Below are 24006 nucleotides of genomic sequence, written 5' to 3' on the forward strand. Positions count from 1 at the left end.
CAAAAATTGGGGGTCAAAAGTCAAAAAAACCGACTTTTCGCACGTTTTTTGACAATATCTCGTTTTCAATGGGTTTTATGTCGATTGTATTCGGTATCTATATTGTAGAGAATTAAATTCTCTACGACTTTTGTTTCAAACATTTTTTTATACGTTGAATCGATAGAGGGATAGAGGGCAGCGCGAGCGCAGATTAAATATTATTTGAAATCAACTGGTTGTCCCGATCGAAATCAGCTCCTTCAAGGTTTATAAATTATTACTTGATGAATAATTATAAATAATTTTAATTTTTTATGAACAAATACATTATATTTAAATATTATTTTCATTAATGAACCGATCTATGAATTCAATAGTGCAATTTATTCCTGTATTTCAAAAAGTCATTAAGGGATATACTTTAATTACATTTCAATTGTATTCTCTTTCACAGTAATTGCATTTCAAGTAAGAAATAATTTAGTAAATCTTGTTTTAAATTTGTAAACTCTGAAATTTTTTTATAACTTCAAAATTTATACCTGGCAGCCGGGCCATGGAAGAATTGGAAACGAATCTGTGTAAAGATGACAATGAAGATGATAACGTCATTGAATTTTAACAGCTGCGAGAAGACGACGACGATAAAGAAGAAGAAAATCGAAATTAAAACTCATTTATTAATTATTTTATCTTTATCACAATTTCTTTATCACAAATGTATCAAATGAGATTTTTTATTAAAAATATTATTTAAAATTTTATTTCTTTTCTATTCATTTTTATTCATTGAAGAATAATTACTATAGATTAGATTTAAATTATAATGTAATATATGTCTTCCCCTCTACACATTCATAACTACATGGGCAGGTAAGTGTTATTAAATAAATTGATACTTAATTGAAAATAAATAGTTCATGAAAAAAATATTCAAATATAATGTATTTGTTAATAAAAAATGAAAATTATTCATAATTATTTATTAAGTAATAATTTATAAACCTTAAATGATCTGATTTCGATCGGTACAACCTGTTGATTTCAAATAATATTCAATTTGCGCTCGTACTGCCCTCTATCTCAAAAACGATTCAACGTATGAAAAAATGTTTGAAACAGAAGTTGTCGAGAATTCAATTCTCTACAATACTGATGATGAATATAAATAGCATAAAATCCATTGAAAACAAGATATTTGCAGAAAACTTGCAAAAAGTCGGTTTTTTTTGAATTTTGACCCCCAATTTTTGAAGTTGCGGCCGTCGAATCATATGTGAATTTCGAGAATACTTATATGATGCCAAAATACAAAGTTTAAACAAATTTACAGCTGGGTATGTTCACTTTCCTAGGCAAACCCCCTAAAATGACTGGACTATGAGAGGAAAGGTGCCTATTAACATCCGCACTGTTTTATAAATTATATTAGAGTATCACTCTTCCACAGATACAGTTTCAAAATGTATATCAGATGAATATATTTCGAGAACCATAATAACTTCTCATGGATATTTTCAGGGTGATAAAGGCGACAAGGGAGAAAGAGGCTTAACAACAACTTTGACTGGCGATCAGTTCCCAACCGGTATCATCGAAGGACCTCCTGGACCACCTGGTCCACCGGGTAAGTTCAGAGGATTAGAAAAATAATCAATTAAGTGATTCACCTTCTTACTGAGTCGACAAGGAATTACATAAATCAATGAGGAAGAGATTCTCGATTTTTCTTGGAATTTTTTTTTTGTGGAGAAGTCAATGTTTCTTAATGATTTTGAGTTCTTAACCTTCTATAATCTGAAAAGTTAACAAAGCAGAATCAATAAGGGAATCTACTCAAGTAAAATAAATGCCAAACTGGAAACTTCATCTCATGATATAAAGCACTCTCCAGAGTCTAATTCAGTTAGTAATTTGTCGTATTCATGAATTTTGTCTACAAATTTAATAATTTCAATACTTATTCGTATTCCGTTCTCAAAACCAAAGAAATCACTTGTGAAAACTGTCTCAGTCTGATGAAACATCAAAGGAAATATATTTTTCTGGCATTGAGAAGTATGGAAGTTTAATTTCCATCCAAAGTCAATTTGAAGGTAAAATGTATGAAAACGACTGCCTAATTGGACTTTTGGTTTATATTACGCCATAACTTTTCGGTTGAACTTTTCAGTTGCCTTTTTGGCAGGTTTTCTGTTGATTCAGCTTCGTTCATTTTTCAGACTGTTGAATGTTGAAAACCCCAAAAATCATTACAAACAGATTTTTGATTGATGGAAAAAAATTGAGTTTTATTTCTCATTATTTGTTTCATTCATTTCGACTCGCACCGGACTAATGTGAAATGAATTTCGGTGAAAACTTCTCATTTTATCATTCGACTCAGGACAAAGTCTTTCAAGATATATTGAAAATGAAGAAAATTCAGTTGTCAAAATAAATTCAAAGTCGAAACTTTGATAAGTTGAACATGTCAATCAGTTGAACATGACATGCGATTGTTTCTTTTTGTTGAGATCCTGAAAATCTGGTGACACTTGCTGATAAAATTCTGTTTTTTTGACTATGAGAAAATATCTAAAGATTGAAACAATGTTGTGCAGACTTTCATGATTTGACTCTTTCAAAAATTCGGATGAGGAATTGAAACTTTCTTGCAAGAGTTTTCAATTCGAATGGATCATACTATAGGTATCGAATGCCATCTTGGAAAAGCTTCATATTTATTTTTGTGAAAGGCAACAATCATATAAGGGGTTAGCATAATCAATTGTTATTCAACGTTTGTTTGAAGGTGGTAGACAATGTTTCGTGGTGTATTTCATCAGTTCGGACTCCTATTGTCTAAATTAATATGAATTGATTTGAAGTCCCTGAAAAAATCTGTAACAAATTAAAAAATTGAACAATGTTATTGAACAAAAAAATTGAAATTACAAAAAAAGCTATTCAAATGGAGAAACAAGTCCACAACGAATTGCCTTTCCTAGACGTATTGGTGAAGAGGACCGACACTAAATAGGAAACATCTGTATATCGAAAACCCACTCACACAGGACAGTATCTGAACCAGAAATCCAGCCACCATCAATCGACTAAGAGAGGAATCACCAAGACTCTACTAGACCGTGCTTTCGGGCTCTGTAATACAAAGGAAGGTCTCGAAAACGAACTAGGCATCATCAAAAATGACCTTCAACGGAATGGTTACTCCAGAGGGATGGTAGAACAGGCTTTAGCTAGAACACAGCAAGAGTTACACAAGGAAGAGAAGCCGCCACAACCAGTAGTTGTACTTCCCTACATCAGAGGATTATCGAAAAGGATAAGAAGGATTGGGTCCAAGTACAACATCAGAACCTGCTTCAGATCCGGTAGCACTATCCGTAGCAGCCTCACAAAAACCAAGCCACCAAACGCGGACTGCGATTCCAAGAATTGCATTTACCGGCTACTCTGCGAGTTCGGAGAATTATACATCAGTGAAACTAAGAGGCCATTGAAAGTTCGCATTGCTGAGCACAAGAAACACACACAGCGAGGAGAAACCAGCAAATCCGGAATAGCGGAGCATGTTTGGGCTCATCAACATCAAATGCGCTCAAGCTGATATCATCCACAAGGAGGAACACTGGTTTAGGGAAAAATTCAAAGAAGCCGCGTATATGTTGTTCAACAACGCATTTAGTCAAGCTAGCGTAGAGATATGTAACATATGAAAACCTCCAATCAAGCGGGAAACGACCAACTCCCGCCAAACGGTCATCTCCCGCTAAAACAAATGAAGCGAAGAGAGGGAAGAGGGGATAGGTTAAAGCATCCGAATGAACTATAAATAATCAGATCTCGGAGGAATAAGTCCAATTCAGTCGAAAGTCTAGGGGAGCTGATCTCCAAACCTGAAAGAATTCAAGATGACATTCTAAATAAGTCCAGTTATCATCCGAAGACGAGTGTTGATACTAACAATCGAAACGTCGTGACATAACTTGGTTTGGAATCTTTTAAATTTTAATTTTCATCTCTTGTTGATAATATTTTTCAATTTTCAGCTTGTAATAATATTTTAATTTTTTTTTAGTTGTTGCTTCTATGTTACTTCTTTTTGTTATTTCAGTTTTTTTCAATGAACTTGTTATCTATCGGTTAATCTTTTTTAATTTTTCACAGATTCTTTCAGGGATTTCAAATCAATTTATATTGAATCAGACACTGGAAGTCCGAACTGACGAAATACAATTTTTATTCATTCGAAAAAATTTACTATAACTAACTACTGGCATGAATCAACTGAATCACCTCAAAACTGATTAATTTCAATGTAACGATAACACCAAATAGTGTAAGTTTTTGTTCATTTCTCCGAGATCCGTTTTATATAAATATTGGGGGGGTTGGGGTTTTTCTATTTATTCATAATCAACACATTACAAGGTGAAAAAGGTGAGATAGGACCAATTGGACCACCTGGTTCTCCTGGCGATAAGGGTGCCAGAGGCAGAAGGGGCAAAAGGGTAATGTATTCATGTGTAATCTTGGCCCACAGTTCCACAACACTGTCAATTTTCCAATGACATACTTTTTTGTCTAAATATACAGCAACTACATTTTTTCAAATGAAATTGACACATTGACAGGTTGTGGTATTGTTCAACAATCTAACCCAACTACATCTCATAGCATAGCTTCAAAGGGAAATTTGAAAATAGCACGTTAGAAACTGTCATTCGTTTGCCTGTTTGCACGTAGGAATCATGTTTTCAATAACACTCTTTGTTTGCATGCACTCGTATATTCTCACATACATATAACGCCTCATGTCGAGCATGTTTTGATTTGATTTCAATTTGCAGCACGCCTTGATACTTGATATTCACTAGAATATTGGGTGGGTTTTGTTTACTTAAACGCGAAAGACCACCGTGATAGTTCCAAACTATTTTTGTACAGTTGAGAGTTAGTGAATCATCTAAAACAATTTGTTTCTGACCAAAACTAGTAATTCAATTCAAGATCATTATATTTCAAACTAGATTCCCTCCAGTTGAATTTTTTCTGGACATACTTTACTTCTGGTAATCTGGAACGCAAATGAGTCATTCATAACTCATAACTTCATCGTCAAGAACGGTGTAGTTTGTTAAAAAATTTAAGGACAATATAAAAAAATCAATTCGACAGAAATGCAATACTCGGGAGTTACCGTTTTCTTCAAATATGTAAAATGAGGGTTGGTGAAAATTTCAATTGACATGAAACTAAATGAATCATAAATAATTTTGAGCTGAAAAATAATTAGGAATACACTAGCCAAAAGTTCGCAAATATTCAAACACATTGTATTAAAATGTTCACAAATTATATAAAAACAACATTCAAAAAATTAACAATTTATATTGAACCGAGGAAAATTCAGGTAGGTTTTGAAAACTGAGATAGAATTTGAGTGACTCGAATTATTTTCAGGAAGTTATTCCTCAAAAAATAGTTTTTGTATCTCCATGAATGTAGACTTGAATGAACAACTCCCTTTTTCATACCAAAAAATAGGTATATAAACTTTTTCCCAACCTAGGTCAAAGTCAAGATCATTGATCATTGTTTTCTTGAATTGGAAATTATTTACTCACTTTATATTATTTATTTTTTGAAGTGATATTGACTGGGCGCCATCTTTATTTTGGAGTGATGGCGACTGGGCGCCATCTGGGAAAAAAATCAAATGGAGAGGGGGTCTTGTGACACATATTTTTGAAGCTCCTGACAAATGCTTCACAACTCTAGAATATAATGTCAATATATTCAACTACTACAATATGGCGGAGCTTTTAATAATTGCCTGAATACATTGACATTCAACTACATAATATGAGGTTATAAGCTTGAGGTCAGTTCAGAAGATGCTCGAAATGGTTCTTTGAACTTCTTGACATATGAACAGCCTATCCGATGTTTCACGCCGAACATTTTCGAACACAGTAACGTCAATATCCTACAAATATTTATTATTCTCTGCCGTATATCCAATTTTGAAGCAGGTTCAGTTTTGTACACCTTTTGCTTCAAATATCTCCATGAAAAAGTCCATACGTGTCAAATCTGGCGAGCGGGCTGGCCATTCTGTAGGACCTCGATGGCCAATTCAACGACCGGGAAAAGTAGTATCCAAACAGTTTCTTACTTGTCTGGAATAATCTGGTGGTACTCCATCTTGTTTCAATACAATATCCATATCGAATTCATTAGAATTCGCTTCGAGGATTCCATAGAAACAAATAATAAGAATATGTGACCCTTCTGCGCTTCTGTACACTTCAAAATGAAGTATTCTTGCATTGATTTCATTACCCCAAATTTCAATTTTTTGAGTTGACCTGTTCAAAAAACAAAAGGGGGGGGGGAATTGAAGAAATGTACTGTATTTCCATTATTGGCTCCATTATTGACTCCTAGATATACACTAACCTTGATAGTAGATAATTGCAATGAGGTTTGGAAGGAAAATTTTACCCTGTCTGTCACCTCATAAAATATTTCAAATTATATTTCGACCACTCGTGAGGAAGAAAAGAATAGTTCTTTGACCTCATTGAATCCTCTTCAGAACCCATTAAAATCTGAGACTATAAAACAATAAAACGATATCATGAAATCTTATGGCAGTTTTCAACAATAGAGATTCATGAAGATACAGAAAATTACCGTGAGCATGACTCTTTAAATACACAATTTTATTACTTTATTTTACAGTATCATTAAAATTTCATTGGGCACATTGGTAGTGTTGTTCGTTCACTGCACTAACTGCTGATTAACAGAATTAATTGCCGTTTCACGGTTCATTCGATTTTGTTTACGTAAAGCTGCTTGATTTTTGTAAGTATATTTCATTCGTTTGATATTATTTGATCAATGTTGGGGAGGTTACATTCGAATGTGAGACTATATTCATCATGAATTAATTTTTCCAGTGAACAAATTCAAACAAACAATATTTTTTGGAAATCCCAGAGTATAACACAAACTTATTGATATAAAAATTCAATTACTCTGTTATTTATTTTTAATGACTGCCATCACTTTCAAGACACATTTTGCAGAAGTTATAAACATGCTTTCATCAGAGTAAGTCTCTTGTTATTTGCATGTTCTTATATTATGAATTTTTTGTTTTTTATATTTTTGTTCAAAAGTTATGGTACTCTCAAGTTTCTATATGAAGTGGCGACGAATAATCAACTCAGGAGAAGAAAATTATTCATTATATTTTTACAAACTTTCAATAAAAATATAGATCCACCCAACTTCACTGTTATCATATTAGGCCTTTGAATTGACTTATTTCGTTCACATAATGGACTACGAGCGTCGTTACTATTGTCTCTCCACATTTCATCACAAGAACCAACCACTATTGATCCATTCCTCACCTTTCATCCGATTCGACAGATAGAGTTTTATAATTTTCTCTAAACAAATACGAACTCTCTTGTCTCTTCTTCAGCTCGTTAACTCTTCTTTTTGAAAGTAGTATCCGCTGTGGTTCTCCCTTCTCCTTTCTTTTGGCTTGTGTTCCACATTGTTTTGCATTTCTACATGTATAATACTGTTTGGTATTACATAAGTTACCCCGTTCATACCACGACAGTTGAGCCAGGAGTAAATCTACCTCACTCAGATAATTACGTTTTTGGTTCCAAAGTAATTTCCTCGTCAAAATGAGACATAACACCTCCCCATTTTCTAATAATTTCCTTCTGCAGGATCACGACGTTTCCATTCCTTCCATTGTTTTTTTTTTCGTTGAAAAACTACCACCTTAAACGTATTCACATTAATGTATCGTGAGTGATTCTACTTTCTCGTCTTCTGACTGATATATGTTTTTCTGAATAAAGATCTCAATATCGTAGGTAGCCACAACTATCGTGATCTATATCGCGTGTTTCAAAATCATTTTTCACTCACAACCAACTTCTCTTGTCAATTAATGCAATATAACTGTGTTAAATGATCTAACACTTCAAATTATCTTCATTTTCTTTTTATCCCTCTTGGGTTCCAAATGAAGTTCTGGTGTTTTTTTGTTCGTCCAGCTTTTCAACTGTTCATTTCAAGAACTCATGCATTCGTTTCAACTAAATTCGCTTGACTTTTCTGGTGAATATTTTTGACAATTAAAACTAATGGAAAAAGCAATGGACGAATTATGATAATAGTATTTAGGGAAAATCTGTAGACTATCTATACTGCACTAAATATATCACCTTTATATTCGTGGTGAGTAGTTGTCGTAGTTCGAATGTAACGTAAAATTTGGGAAGCTCTAAGTTGTAACTTTGACATACAGTAAGGCAATTCAAAAAAGCTGTATTTTGGTTTTGCCAATTCAGGGATATATTCATTTCCTGATTCTTCTGTAACAACTTTATGCTTTCTATTTTTTATTGTATATAAATGTGAATAAATTTATCGAACATTATTTTGTAGATTAGATAATATTTGTTTTTCAGGCATGGTACATGTTTTTACATAAAATTTGATTTTAACTAGTAGAACAACATGGGTTTCAATAGGACTACACCAATGTACCTTTTTCATAATCGGTACATTATCAAATAAAAGAACCTAGATTTTCACGACCGGAGTCACGATTGGAAGCAACAAATTCCTGGCTTGTGAGCTGTGGTCGAAAGTAACTTGTTGTAGTATCAAACCTTCCATCAGCTACTGTATCTTCGGTGGTTTATGTCTCAAAGTGTCAGCAACGATTGACTAATTAATTCAGTATCAACATGCAGCATCAACACCAGAATACAAGAACACCAGCCACCTCAAGCAATCACAGATATCTGTAACAGCAGAATATGTCCTAGCAGAAAGAGACCATGTAGACACAGTCAACAGAACGTAGTATCCAATACTCAAGAAGGTCAGAAATGAACCAGAATAAAACTCTGATCGACATCTCACCAGCAGTACACCAATCAGTAATGTATACCAATCAGAACAACCCAGTGAAATCGCGACCAAGAGTAAGTATTCTCATGGATACCCCAGCCCAATCACTTTCTATTGGTACACAAAGGGCTCACCAGTCAGTCGTTTCTGAGACTCCTCGCAGTCAATTCATCAACCATTGTTCTTCAGTTGCTCACTAATAATTTTATTCACCACACGAATGATTATCCAGACTCTATGAAAGGTACACTGGTGTAATCTTTGAATAATAAAATAACGGAGAAAATGCAAGCACTTTGAAGCTATGTCTAATGAATGGTTCGATTGTTCAGGGTCTAGATGGAGATGCATTATCCATTGGTCCACCAGGAGAAAAAGGCGATACAGGAGAACCCGGTCTCAAGGGTGAAAAGGGAGATAAAGGTTACACTGGCTTTCCAGGTACTAAATTAAAGGACTGGGGAATTGTTTTTTGGTGTGATTGGATTGCTAAAATCAGTCTCCTAATTTTCCATTGAAAATCCATACTCCAAGATCAATTATTCATCACAATTAATGAACTTTCGGTTGAAAGATTGTGTTAATATTCTTATGGCGTTCTGATTAAGTAATTTTTAATTTTTATCTAAAATTGGTTGCTTATCCAACTAGCGCGAAAAAAATATAACCCAAGCGATTTATCTAAAAAATCAATATTAGCCGAATTTAACCTATGAGGTTCGGTAGAAAAAACCTATCGAATCAGTTTATATTTCAAATACTGGGAACATTGTCGAGATGTGAAAAACATGATCAGATTATTTAGGTATCAACCGGGGATTCACAGAATCTATGGGGTAGGTACTTTGGGAGAGATAAATTTTTCGAGATTTATTTCAAAATATTCATTTCCTTATACAGGGTCTTCCATTAAGCGCTTTGAATAAAACTGAATTTCTTAGTTTGTAGAACTTTTCGAAAGGTTCAATTTGCGGAAAATTAAATCTAAATCCTGCAAAATCTTGACAAAAAATTGGGCCAGCTTTAGGGCTGAAATTTGTTATGCTTTCTACTTAGAAAGTTTTTGAGCAATAAAAAACAATTTTTTTCGATATAATGCGATTGTTCGCAAAAAAAGAGCAAAATGTATCGTCCTGGACACATTCCAGGAGGACGAGGCGAAATGCCGATGTTTTTATTTTTTCAACCCCAAAATGGAGCCCAAAAATATGTCATTTTCGTTTTTTCATTACAATTTTATTGAAATATTTGTTATTTCGTATGTCATCATATCGATTTGCTACTAATATATTCTTATAGATATCAGAAAAACTCATATTAAGAAATCAGGAATATCCCAGCTCAATCAGGGGCCGAGATAATTTTGTATTCAAAAATTTGGCATCCCTTCGTCTATGAAGGCTGACATTTCCACGAAATCTAGTGAAATACTTTGCAAAAAACGAGATCTCAAATGCTTTAGTTTCGTCAATTCTAGACTGATTTTGATTATTTTATTTTTCAATGTGGAATGAATTTTCAGAAGAGGAGAATTTTAGGAAAGAAAGATTTTGACTTCCTACTTCTTCATTTTTATGCCACAAAAATTGAAATTAACTGCTTTCTTCCTATGTGTGGAAGATTTCTTCATTTTGTTTTCATGAAGATAGAGAAGTAAAAAACCAAAACCTTTCTTTTCTAATGAATTCCATGTTTTAACAAAGTTCCCAGCGTTCAAAGGGAAAATTTCCCAAAGTTGTCATACCTCTCATGCTATTAATATAGCAGGTGCAACTGCCAAGAACACATATTTTAAAAATTTCAGGTTCAGAATCAATATCCACACGTTCACTTTGAAATATCTCTTACAAGATATCAAATAAATATTACTGGAGTTTTTTCCCAACACCAAACCTTTATTTTAACACTCCACACGTGTTTCGTGAAGATGATCACTTGGTGACCGAAACAGTGTCGAAGTGTTGAAACAACGGTTTGGTGTTGGGAAAAAACTCCAGTTACATTCGTTACTATACCAAAGGTTCCAAACAGATATCTAATGTTTACCAAAAATGGGGCCTTTTTTCTTGAACTCCTTAACAAACAAACTAGATGATAATAACGAGTATTCAGAAAATTAATTTCCTTGAATCATCCTCATAGACGAATATTGCAATGGTTCAATGGAAATAAATCGATACTTTTCTTTTAAGGACCAAAAGGAGATATGGGTATAATGGGTACGCCTGGCGGCCCTGGAAAAGATGGAGCAACTGGTCCTCAAGGTCCTCCAGGACTTCCTGTAAGTTGTCTATCTATTTCTAATTAGCAGTGGATGTTTATCATTTCAAACATAAAAGTAATCACTCAGATGAAAATCTTTCAGATCTTGTAATTTTCCATCTATGAATTTTTAATGAAGAAGTTTTTATTGCAGATTGCAAAAGGGAACATTGAAATCAAAATAACTCTGTCATTATTATAAACAAAAAATTCCTTTCGAATTCCAAAGTTGGGTAGAGAAGGAAAGGTTTGGAATTTATTGTAAATTTTGAGAACTTTGGATACTACTATATGAATAATATTTCATCCTCCAGATGAAGGAAAAAAGAAATGAACGTCAAAATGAACTCTTTGTAAAGATGTGTAGATCATGCATAGAAGTTACCTTTAAATTCGTAAAAAGCCTTCTCAAAACAAATACTTTCATATAAATATTGAATTATATGAAAATCACCTTTTTTCTATTCAGTTTGTATTTTAAATACATTCATTATGGCTAAAATGAAAAAGAATCTGTCTGTCCGTAACAGAAATATGTTTTTCATCTTCAGACAGATATTCATTTTCTAAAATCATTTTTTCACATACAAATTTCAACATCCTACTCTACAAAACGTTTTCAAAAATTTGTATTGGAAATAGAGAATGAGCTGTAACTCTCAATACAACCGTCTATTTCGCTTTTATCAGACTCAGACTTCTATAAAATTCACTTCTGACATTTCTGAATATCTCGCTCGCATGTCCTACAAGTTATATATTTATGGTGAACCTTGGTGAACCTTAGAAATAATCCATTGGTTGAAGACATGTTATTTTGCCCACTTTTTCAAGCAGCACTTCGTCTTATTCATCCATTGGGGATTTTTTCATGAACAAAACACAAGGACTACAGAAAAATTCTTCAGGCGCTCTCAGAGCGGTGCCTTTGCAAAAGTAGCGATTCACATTGGATTTGAATCGCTGGAGATTAAATACATTTGGAAAAAAGTTCTCCGGAAGTTGATTACATAATCAAATCCATATAATCAACTCAGGAGAAAAAAATTACTCATTATATTTTCACAAATTTTCAATGAAGATATAGATCCACTCAGCTTCACTGAATTACATTTCTCCTGTTACCATATTGAGCCTCTGAATTGGCTTACTTCGATCACATAATGGACTACAAACGTAGTTGCTGTTGTCTCTTCACATCTTTTCATATGAACCAACCAGTTTCCTCTAAACAAGTAAGTACTCTCCCGTCTCTTCTCAGCTCGTCAATTCTTCTTTTTGAAAATAGTATCCGCTGTGGCACTCCCTTCTTCTCCCTTTTGGCTTGTGTTCCACATTGTTCTGCACTTCTCCATGTATAATACTCTTTGGTATTACACAAGTTACCCCGTTCATACCACGACAGTTGAGCCAGCAGTAAGTCTACCTTACTCAGATAATGACGTTTTTGGTTCCAAAGTAATTTCCTCATCAACTATTATGTAGTGACTCATAATAGATCACCACAATAACGTGAGACATAACTCCTCCCCATATTTTTTTCTGCAGGATCACGTCGTTTATATTCCTTCAATTCGTTGAAAAACTACCACCTTAAACGTATTCACATTTATGTATCATGAGTGGTTCTACTTTCTCGTCTTCTAACTGATATATGTTTTTCTGAATTTCTTGTTGGGGAAGACTCATCTATTCTGGTTTCTTCTGGAACTGTTAGTTGAAAGCTGCTTTTCTCAAACCAGACCGAAATAGTACTCTTAAGTTTGCCAGTTTCACATAAATTGATCAATATACAATAAAGATCTCAATATTCTAGCTAGCTACAACTATCGTAGTCTATATCGCATGTTTCAAAATCATTTTTATTCATCATTGCTTGTTTTCTAACAATCATTTTCTGTTTTTTTTACTGACCGATTTGGCATTGAAAAAACGAGTGAAACAACCAACTTCACATTGGATTTGAATTGCTGGAGATTAAATACATTTGGAAAAAAGTTCTCCGGAAGTTTATTCGTCATAAACGCAGTTCTCCACATGAAAGAGTTCTTAAACAGTGAAGTTCGAGGTGTACTGAGTTGAACCTCAAAACGATGAGCAGCCACAGTCCGTCGCGTATTTCTGAAATGTACCGATCTTGGTGGAAGCAAATGTGCCAAGTCACTTGAACACTTCCCGTGAAAGTATCTATAGAGACAAACCTTTAACCTTCCTTCAATGTTCCAGGATATCAAAGTTGCACGTGATGTTCGCGTCTCCAATCAGGCGGATGGCACTTTTTTGGATGGAATCCAGCAACTTCAGGGTATGTTTGGGGGCAGAGCTCCATACAAGAGCTAAATACTCCAAAGAGGGTCTGATCTGAGCGTTGTAAAGCATCAAAAGTTGCTGAAGTTTATACAGTTTTCTGGTTCGGAACAGTGTTTCAAGCTTTTGGGAAGCAACCTTTGCAATTCCAGCGACATGACTGTGGCAAAACATATTGGTGTACATTTCAACCCCCAAGAAACTCATCGAATCAGAAAGCGGAATTGTCTGACCTGACATTATTATGTCCGGGAACCCAATTCGAAATCACTTGTAGATCCTCATTAAGATCACCGGCAACCTCCTGCTGCCGGTGGTGAAGATCTGCCTCCGAAGCCAATGTCCTGGAATCCAAATGAAATGACGAGACAAGTGTGCTGTCGTCAGCACACTTCTCAGAATCCAATGTATTGGATTCTTGGTTTTTTCCAATAACTCGTTGATATACAATAAAAAGAGGGTTGGAGATAATATCGATCCCTGGGGAACACCAGCGTGAAATTATTCGAGAGATATCCATCGACGGCCACTTCCAGGGAACGTTCTTTCAGGAATCTGAAGAACCTTTACACAAAAATAATCTGACAAGCCATAGCATCGAAGTTTGGTCAGCAAACCCTCATGCTACACACGGTCGAAGACCTTAGCAATATCAAGCACAACAGCTCTTGATTCTCTATGTTTCTCGATTGCGTTATTCCAAATATGGGTGACATACGATAGAAGGTCGGCTGTTGATCTTTGTTTCCGAAAGTTTACGACTTTCTCTATGATTTTTGATATCACTGATAGCAAAGCGACTGGTCTTTTGGTAATAGGCTGAACGCGAGAAATCTCCCAACAAGAAGAAAAATCCCCTTTCTTGTAACACAGGTTGAAAAGTCTGCAAAATACTGGTGCGATGATGATTCATACTGTTTCTTAATTGAAAAAAAATGGTCATATTATCTTGTGTAACTTGAAATTAAATCATCTTGTGTAACTTGATTTCTTGTACAATCGAAAAATTCCTTCTTATAAAATCGAAAGTTGCGAAGAATAGAAATTCAAAAATAAAAATCGACCTGTCCTCTTGTAGACGAATATATTATATTACAATATAGCTATCCTCAATGTGAATCGAAAAAAATCCAATGTCATGAAGAGAAATTTCTTTTTGATTTTCAAATTAACGAAAGCATGTTAGTTTCAAATTGAAAAGGATATATTATTTCCCCCCAGTTCTGAATAAATTATCTCAGTTCTTCCCAACTGTCAGACTCGAATATTAAAGCGATATCATCTGCAAATCCTATTACCTATTCAGAAATTACAATGCTTTTGATATTATCGGTATACATAGTGTACAATATTGGGCCCAAAACAGTATTCGGAGGGACTAAGAAAGATAATAACTTCACTAGCGGGTTTCAATTCATTCGATACTCTTCTACTGATTGTAATTGATCGCCTTCTCTAAATATAAAAACAAATAGTTTTTTGTCTTTATCCAGTTTATTATTTGAGACTCATGAGCAATGTCGGAGGCAGTGGGACGAGCATGTGGTCTTTCAACCCGTGTGGTCACCTTGGTCTACACTGTAATAATGAGACCTATGTTAACGTACGGAGCCATTGCATGGGGACCGATAATTCTACAAGCAACGGTCATTCAAAAATTATATCAAATACAGCGACTGCCTTGTTTGAACATCACAGGAGCCATGAAAACAACACCAACCGTGGCAATAGAATAAATTACGGGTCTAACCCCTCTGGACATGTACGTTAAGGAGGTTGCGTTAATGGACATGTTACGATTGCGCAAGGCTGGTGTAAACCTCGAAGTAGGAATGGGTCAATTGAGGCTGAGCCTATGGCGAGAAGTCCTTACTGCGAAACCTCTGCTGCAGGCAATCATTGATGCAATTGAACCCAGGTTCGTGTTTAGTAAACCCTACAAAAAACAAATAAAACAGAACACAGAGTCAGATGCTACAATTGCAATACTCATATATACAGACGGCTCAAAATCCAAAGAAGGCTCAGGAAGCGGACTGTACTCCAGATCACTAAGCCTGAGGATTAAGTGGGAAATGGGAAAAAATACCGACGTGGTCTAAACAGAACTGGCTGGTATCTCAATCGCCACAAAGGAAATAACCAAAAACAACAATCTGCACTGACAGCAGACAAGCCCTATCAGCCTTGTTACCTCAGGGCTAGTACTAAAGTGCCACCAAGATTTAGCCAAAGCCTCGGTAGATAATAACATCATCCTGAGGTGGGTTGAAGGGCACGACCGGAGTAAAGGTAATCGCATTGCCGACTATTTAGCCAAGGAAGCGGCTGGACTAAGAATTTTAGGACAAAGTGGCACCTACGGCCTGATGACTTCGACAATTGCCGAACCAGCCAAATTTTACACCCATGCTCAATCCCTAAAGAGATGGGATGGAATCAAAGGATGCAATCTTGCCAGGATCACCCTGGGCGACCCTGGAAAGTTGGCGATGACCAGGAAAAATCTACGCTTAACAGTAGGATTTCTGACTGGTCACTGTCAACTAAGAAAACACCTCCATAATATGGGGCTAGTGGACACACCTCTATGCAGGATATGTGAACAGGAAGATGAGACTGTCAGACATGTCCTATGCGAGTGCCCGGAGTTATCGTCAATAAGAGAGTGTGTGTTTGGCGAGTCTTGGCCTACTCCTGCCGATATAAAGGATATGTCTCCCAGTAACCTGTCTACCTTTCTGGAAAGTACAGGATGGACGATGACCTAGGAGGACAACTCCTCGGGAGGATGTACAATAGGTCACATGTGGTATAAGTGCTGTGGGCTTACACTCACCCTCCCTACTCTACAGATACAGATATTTGAGACGTTAAATAAGATATGACATTCTGAGTATTTCAATACAGTAGATAAGTGTATTTTTCCCTTGGTTCGATATTATACCAATAACTAATCAAATACTTCTGCTCTATTAAACAAAATACTCTATTTATACTTGAGGAGATGGGTCAAACGACTAATTATTTCGATGAACACCCCTTCCAATGCACTTCACAGCATTTCCCAAGTTCCACTCAGTCAAGTTCTCCTCCCATTGTTTTCACTAATTTTCGTAATAATGTCACTAAGAGTGAAAGAACCATTGAAGTATTCCAGTTGCACCTAGGGGAATATTTCTTTGTCTCATACTCCACGGATCACAGCTCACCCCAGTCGTTTCGAATTAAGAATCTCGAAAAGTTTCGTACCATCCCTCTTGACATACAAATGAAGGGTTGCAGCTCCCGTAAAGACGTCGTAAATCAATAAATAATAAATGTCTGTGGATAGGAGTTGGTTAGATAGGATTAGTTGGTTTGAAAATACCATGGACTCGTAAACAGCATTGAAAATTAACGCCGCGATAGTTTATAGATGTCTGGATTTGCTTTACCTTTAAAAAATCATTTTAATTTAAACACTGTGACTTAATGAACTAAGTTTGGAATCAAAAAATTATATTGCCTTTCTTCATTTAATTTCTTTTTTGTCCAATACATGGATGGATCTATCCCAGTCAATTCTTGATTGCTTTACTGGAACAAAAGTATACATTCCAAATATAAAAATATATATTAGCACTACATTTAAGGAAGTGCACTACAGCTTATAAGAACATATCTTTACAAATCGTATACAATACATTCAAATTGATGAGATAAGGAGTGATGCAGGGATAATAGAGCACGGCGTCCCCCAGGGCACCGTGCTGGGACCAATTCTATTTAACCTATATCTGAACAATCTACTCAATATATCTGAAAATGGAAAAATAATAAGTTTTGCAGATGACACTATAATCATCTACACCGCCAACTCTTGGGAAGAATTGAAGGAAACCTTCGAAAAAAAAAATCCAGCTGATACAAAATTGGTTTAGTGCGAACATCCTCACGGTAAATGTCGATAAAACCAAATACCTTCCCTTTACAACTAATCAAAATCTTAGTTTTGTCACGGTATAATAGAATGGGAAAGTGTCAAAAAAACTCACCTGAAAAACCTTGAAGTTTTACAGAAGTGACTACTCGAAATTATATTTGATAAATCAAAAACTTACTCATGTGAACAACTTACTATTCCAGGAATCTGGCATATTAGACATAAGGCAAATTTACTGTCAAACTCTACTGACTCACCAGTTCAAAAATGGAAACGATATTCAATATGGAGAATATAGCTATGACACAAGAAACAAAATCGAAACAAAAAAGAAAAAAATCCATTAGGAAGTCAAAGGTTCTAGAAATCATTGTTATACTGCACTGAAAGTTTATGACCTTCCTCCATATGAAACAAAAACATACAAATATTGTCAAGAACTATTACACTATTCGCATACAAATTTGGGATCAGTGTGTTTTCAAACCATTCCTCGAAAATATTAGCATCCATGTTCTTATTATAGTTAACATTACAGTCCTCAAGTTTTTTTCCACATAATTTGAATGAATTTGGAACCCATCCTTTACTTTCGCCGCAATGCACAATGATTAGTGGGGATCCTTCATTTGCAGGCATGTTAGGCGTACACATTCTCGAACCATCAGTCCACCCTTTCGTAACTGTGTCGTGAGTGTCATACCAAATTTCGCCCAAATAGAAAATTTGCCGTTGTTCTTGTCTATATTTAGTTATTTGTTCTAAGTATTTGTCACGCAATTCCACTATTCTTCTGCTATTCATAACTTCTTGACGTTTGTTTATTATTTTAAATCTGAATCATAATTTCTTCATCCAATTCTGAAAAAAGAGGTTTGTCACAGCAGTTCACTTTATGGCCGGAAGTATTCAATTTCTTTATGATTTCAGTTGTAGGAATCACATTGCTTTTGTAACAGTCGTATATTGTTTTTTCCAATGATTTTATTAGATGTACATCTGAAGGTTTTGGTAATCCTATACTTCTATGCGTTTATAAGGTTTGTTTTTGACTATTTTACGTTCAGCTGGGAAAGGAATTTCGGTCAAATGTGATCTTGCTTGTGATAGTTTGTTTCTTTCGAAACCAAACTTGAGATGTAGATTCTTATATACATTGAAACATACTCTCTTTCAATAAATTGATGGATGTAGCCGTTACTATGTGGTAGGAGATCATGATGAAAAGAGAAATGAAAATTTCTATGTTTTTACTCTCTTTGTTTCAATATACAAATGCATCCATTTCTTATTCACTGGTATCTCTTTTTCGCATTGTTCACCATCGCTATTGAAATCACTACACTGGAAAAGTCTGCTTTGTTATCATTATTACTATTAGTACTTGTCCAAGGACCCACATTTCAAACAGATAACAAAAATTTTAAGTAATTATAACTGCACCAATATCGAATTTCAACACTCAAGTCGCGATCAGTTCCTGTACTGAACACGACCGCGATAACCATATCTGCATTCCCCGATTTCTATTCGTCACCGTAACATGACTTCAAATTTAATTTTATGCCTCTCCAGCCAATCATAAAACTCGGTTTTTAAAAAGTATCCAATACGAACCGCCAAATCTACAGTTCACGTGGACTAGTTCGTTGCCGGTTCATTTCTATGTATTGGTTTTTTGTTCTTTGAGAGTGCCGCGAACTTTAAATGTACACAATATCATTTACTTCGACTATAAATATCTTGACCTGCATTTGCCATGATATAAAGTGAGACTGATCTGTCAATTAAAACAAGTTGATAGAGTGATCAAAAGGAGGAAAAATTGTGTGCCAAAAAATAAAGAATTGTTTTATTACCATGGAAATAATTTGATAGAATATGCAATATCTGAAAACTTGTTTGCTGTAAATTTCGTGAATCTCAATAATAATTCGGTATTAACTTAGCAGCTCATATAAAATTTTTGTAGATGCAGGAAAAATGAAATTAAGAAAATGTTCGTAGATATCTGCAAATTATTTCTTCATCAAAGATTGAATTCTAATGAAAATTGGAAAATTATTCATATCTGTTATATTATTTCCAATATGACTCCAAATATGTCTCCTCATGATATATTTTCACAATGTCTAAGGGCCAATTTGGTGAAAAAGGGGAAAAAGGTGACTACGGCGACATTGGACCCCCTGGGATGATGGGTCCTCCTGGCTTGCCAGGCCCACCAGGATATCCAGGACAAAAGGGAGAGAAGGGAGAAAAAGGCGATTCGGTGAGTTTGGTCAAATTAAAATCTCTCGGTTTGTCAATATCGGACATTGTAATATTTTTATCTGAAAATTAATCAAGAAGTATATTACAGTACTATTTTACGGAAGCGAGATAAAAGTCGAAATTTCGAGATTCAAAGTCGTACTTTCCAAGAAACAAATAATAAAAATATGTAGCCCTTTTGTGCTTCCGTACTATTTTGTTCAGTGTGGGGTAATAATGAAATACTGATTTCAATTAAAACTTTCAGAATCTGCTATGTGAACATCCACAATAGAAGAGAGATAAATTTCGAGTATGAACTCCAAAGCTGAGGTTTCATTTATTGCTTCATCACCATATCTCAGTAAAATTCGAATTACAATATTTGTCACTTTGGTACATGAATATACTTTTTGATTTCTCCCCTATTGCATGCTGCGTAATAAATTCATTCTCAATATTCTATAGATCGGTCGATGATTCAAAAGAATCAGTTGGAATCATCATAACCAAATTTGAATCTATATTCATGACAAACGATTCATTTTAAGAGAACTATACCATATCTATTACCTTGTAATTATCGATAAGATCGCCTATTCAACTAAAGAAAAAGTTTTCCTTCTCCTTTAGTATTTTAGTTCCTTGTGTTTCTCTTTGTGAAATTTGTTTTTTATTTCAGTTTTTGAGCATGATCGATATACCACTTATTTTTGAATATTTTTGCACATTGTTCAACAATTAGTTATTATTTATTATCAGTTTTTCAATATTTGAAGAGTATTGAGCAAATTATCAGTTGAGCTTTGGTTTTTACTTTATCAGCATGTTAGTTTTGATAATGAGGGATCATTTATGCTCATTCAAAGTGAATTTAACGATATTGAAATACCAATTACAATCTGTACATGTAATATTCTCAAATTGTTCATTCCATTTGCTTCGTTTAGAGAAATATGTTCTGCTCAGATGTTTGTGTGTTATTCATTATGAACACTTGATCTTTCGTTCCAGCTCATTGAATTTTCTCATTCTGAAGGAACACTACATTGGTCTTGAGATGTTCATCTGGTTATTCTCAACTCCGATGATTTTATATATTGTCACATCATCATGTCCTTCAAGATCATCGAAAAGTATAAGTCAATCACTTCAAAAAATTTAAATTCACATGAATATGAAATTATGTCCAGAATTGAACATTTTCAACACTAATGAATTTATATTCCAATAGAAATAAAACTTCTATCATCTTTTATTATCCTAATAGAAACATATTAATCATTAATTTCACTCAGTGCACATTTTGTGACATCGTCTATTATTTTATCAATACAATGTACTATCAACCATTCTTTCTCTCAGCAAAATTTGGAATTCATTTGGAAAGAATATGTTGGTCCATAATATTGAATATGCGGTAAGCTGTATCACATTCAATAACTCCATTGGATATCACAAATTGCAACTAAACTTTATCTTATCTGAAGGGTATCTGTACAGCTCATTATTGCAGTTAAGGACTCCCTGATCTGATCAGGTTCGTTTCAAAGAGGTAACAACTGAGGAATCTAGGGTCTGGCTGAACGTTTTTTCCGTTGCACCTATAAAAACATAGTCATTAGAAGACGAAAGTTCCAGAATTTCAGCTGAAACACGTTTGGGTTATTTGATTTGGAGTTATCCAGAATATCGGTGTGGTTTCGTTGTTGATGAAAGTGGTTCTCGTGGCTTCAGTTGCAAATTCAATGCAGGACGCATCTCTCGGCGTTATGCTGTCGATGACCTACTTAAATATGCATTGCCAGCAGATAATATACCTTTATGTTTAAATCTCTCGAAATCACCCGAGATGACAAAAAACATCCTGATGATATGGGACTTCACCTGCATTGACACTTTTACTCACTCTCATCTCGATTTACTCAGCAAATGGCTGGTACAGCTGAAACATATGCTGAAGAAATGAAACTGCAGGAATACAATTGCCTGGAAGATCATTATAGTCCCTATCCAATTATTATAGCTGGGTAGCTTTGATCCTTTGCATTTTTAAGAATATAAGTCAAACACTAATTGCAGTAACACTCATAACAAAAGCAAGATCATTTTCAGTACAACAATTCAGAATTGCTTGTGAGAAAGCAAATGTTGCATCAGTTCTTGGAACTATTGCTCCTTCTCGAAGTCTTGACTGAATTTTATTTTGCCAACAAAATATGACTGATACCTCAATGTTATCTTCCATGGGGATAGAAGTGAATCATACGCAATTTCAAGGAAGACAGCACAGGCAAATGAAACAGCTACAACATAAGATCAGTAATACATCCTTCACATAAAACCCTTGACCATGACGCATTAGGCAATATCGGCAATGCGTATAAAAGGATACCACCATGAATGACATTAGCACTTTTAGTACAAATGGTGTTTGAATAAAACTTGTCGGTGATCGAGGAACTGTGGGTAGTATATTCATTAGATAGAGTGATGACTTATCTTTGAGAAGTAAATCCAAAGATTTGTTCCTGGGGTCATGAATATCTTCGATATTTCTCCAAGGGTTCACACGCTGAAGTAAAAAGAATCAACGAGATCCGAAATGATAGACAAAAAAGAAAAGAGCACCTTCTGAGATATTCAAGAATGGATAACTCCAAGTTTGTTGACAACTTCGCCAGTTGGTTTAAATCTACATGGAAATGCTCTCATCGCTAGTTTTTGACCCCTTCTAAGATTTGTCTTTTCCGATTTCACGAAACAATGGTCAACTGAGATTATCACGATACTTGGATGAAGTCAAAAAATCAACGTGTTCAGGATGCCAAGATACTCAAGGGAACTCAAAACATTTCTGTCTGTTTGTTCCCAGAATTTTAGTCATACATTTGAAGGGAATTTCGTCATTAGACAGATCTGAAGGCAAATTAAAAGTAACCATCAACATTTCACTGGAATTTTCAGATATGGGTGATTATGCAGTAGACAGTTCAGAACTTTTCCGTTATAACCTCCATGCACCGTCAAGTCACTGCTGCTGAAGTTTGCTGAACTCATACCCCACATCCCAAACAGCACGACCACCCAAAAGCTTACATTCATGGAGCTTCCGACTAGGTAAGCCGAATTCTGAAGAGGCACGATATAAGAACAGTCAACAATCAAATTTCCACCTACGAATTCCTAAGGACACAATACCCAATGACGCACGAAATACCATGTTCCTCCTGCTCCAGAACTTATATCAATCAGACCAACAAGAGAGTCCCTGACAGTGCCTATGAGCTTGATGTTCCTGAATCAGATCCAGCCACATCCCTCTTCAAACATCATCGTGAAACCGGCCATTCAATAAGCTTTGAAGGCAGTAAAAATTTTTTTTTCTCACATTCTGTTTTTTCTGTCCAATGAGAAGTTTCCAGAAATTTTCATTGAAAGTTGTAAAACCAATGATCCTAGAGGTTTCTGTTATTCCTTTGATATTGGCCGAAAAATGTATGGAAACTGAAATTTTCAACTAAAATAAATTGAACATGTAATGTTATCAGATAATATTATCCATAACATTTTGTGCGGGATCCCTTTGCAATAAATACTCATCAAATATCTTCATCCAACAGTTCACATATTTCTCTAAACCGTAGTGCATTTATTAATAGTCATCCTAATAATATCTGTGAAGAAAATGATCATTCCCGCATAGCGCTTGTTTTCAATATTCGTTATCATTTTCCAAACACATAATTGAATTTGACCTTCCTGAAAGCGAGGATTCAATCTTGACTCTAATGGAATTCCACTTTGAATCACCTGCAGTGTCCTCGACCTGAAACAAATTTCGCGAGAGAATAACAAAAATGTCTCTCTGTCGGGCCAGGAAAGCATTTTTCAAGATCTAATTTCAAACGCTTTCAAAATATCCTACGCCCTTTTACTTAGAGAAAATTGAGACTATAACTTAGAATATTTCCGAGCTTTTAACCAAATTGAATTTGCATTTTCTGCTTGCAAGCTTTACACTGCCAGACATTATTTTAATGCCGATTTTTTCTTTTTTCCGGATTGTCTCGTCCTGCAGAAGTACAAAAAACTGAGACGACGACAGGTAAATATTACAAGCTTTCCATCTACGAGGAATTCCGCGAAAGTAACAACTGTTCTCCATTAGAGAAAGGAAACCTTCTTTGGAGACTTTTCCTTGCATTACCACTTGTATTAAAAAGTAAATCGTCTAAAGAACACACGACTTCGGAAGCTCCATATTTCGTTAGTTATTGTTGAAAGTTTTGAGAGTATGAACTCTCACAGATGAA

At 35.0% G+C, this 24006-nt stretch overlaps 1 protein-coding gene across 1 annotated transcript in view; it reads left to right on the top strand.

Annotated features, from left to right (window-relative positions):
- The window catches only part of LOC111517305 (uncharacterized), a 633122-nt gene that overhangs the window by 572067 nt on the left and 37049 nt on the right, over positions 1–24006 (top strand). Inside the window, 6 exon segments of the mRNA XM_023173418.2 lie at positions 1504–1609; positions 4417–4496; positions 9276–9384; positions 11136–11224; positions 19575–19709; positions 23772–23798. Of these exon segments, the coding sequence (XP_023029186.2) occupies positions 1504–1609; positions 4417–4496; positions 9276–9384; positions 11136–11224; positions 19575–19709; positions 23772–23798 (546 nt within the window).

This window comes from Leptinotarsa decemlineata, unplaced genomic scaffold (assembly GCF_025532065.1).
Source record: "Leptinotarsa decemlineata unplaced genomic scaffold, Ldec_3_MD MMD2_tig00026330_RagTag_RagTag, whole genome shotgun sequence".
NCBI classification, from domain to species: Eukaryota; Metazoa; Arthropoda; class Insecta; order Coleoptera; family Chrysomelidae; genus Leptinotarsa; species Leptinotarsa decemlineata.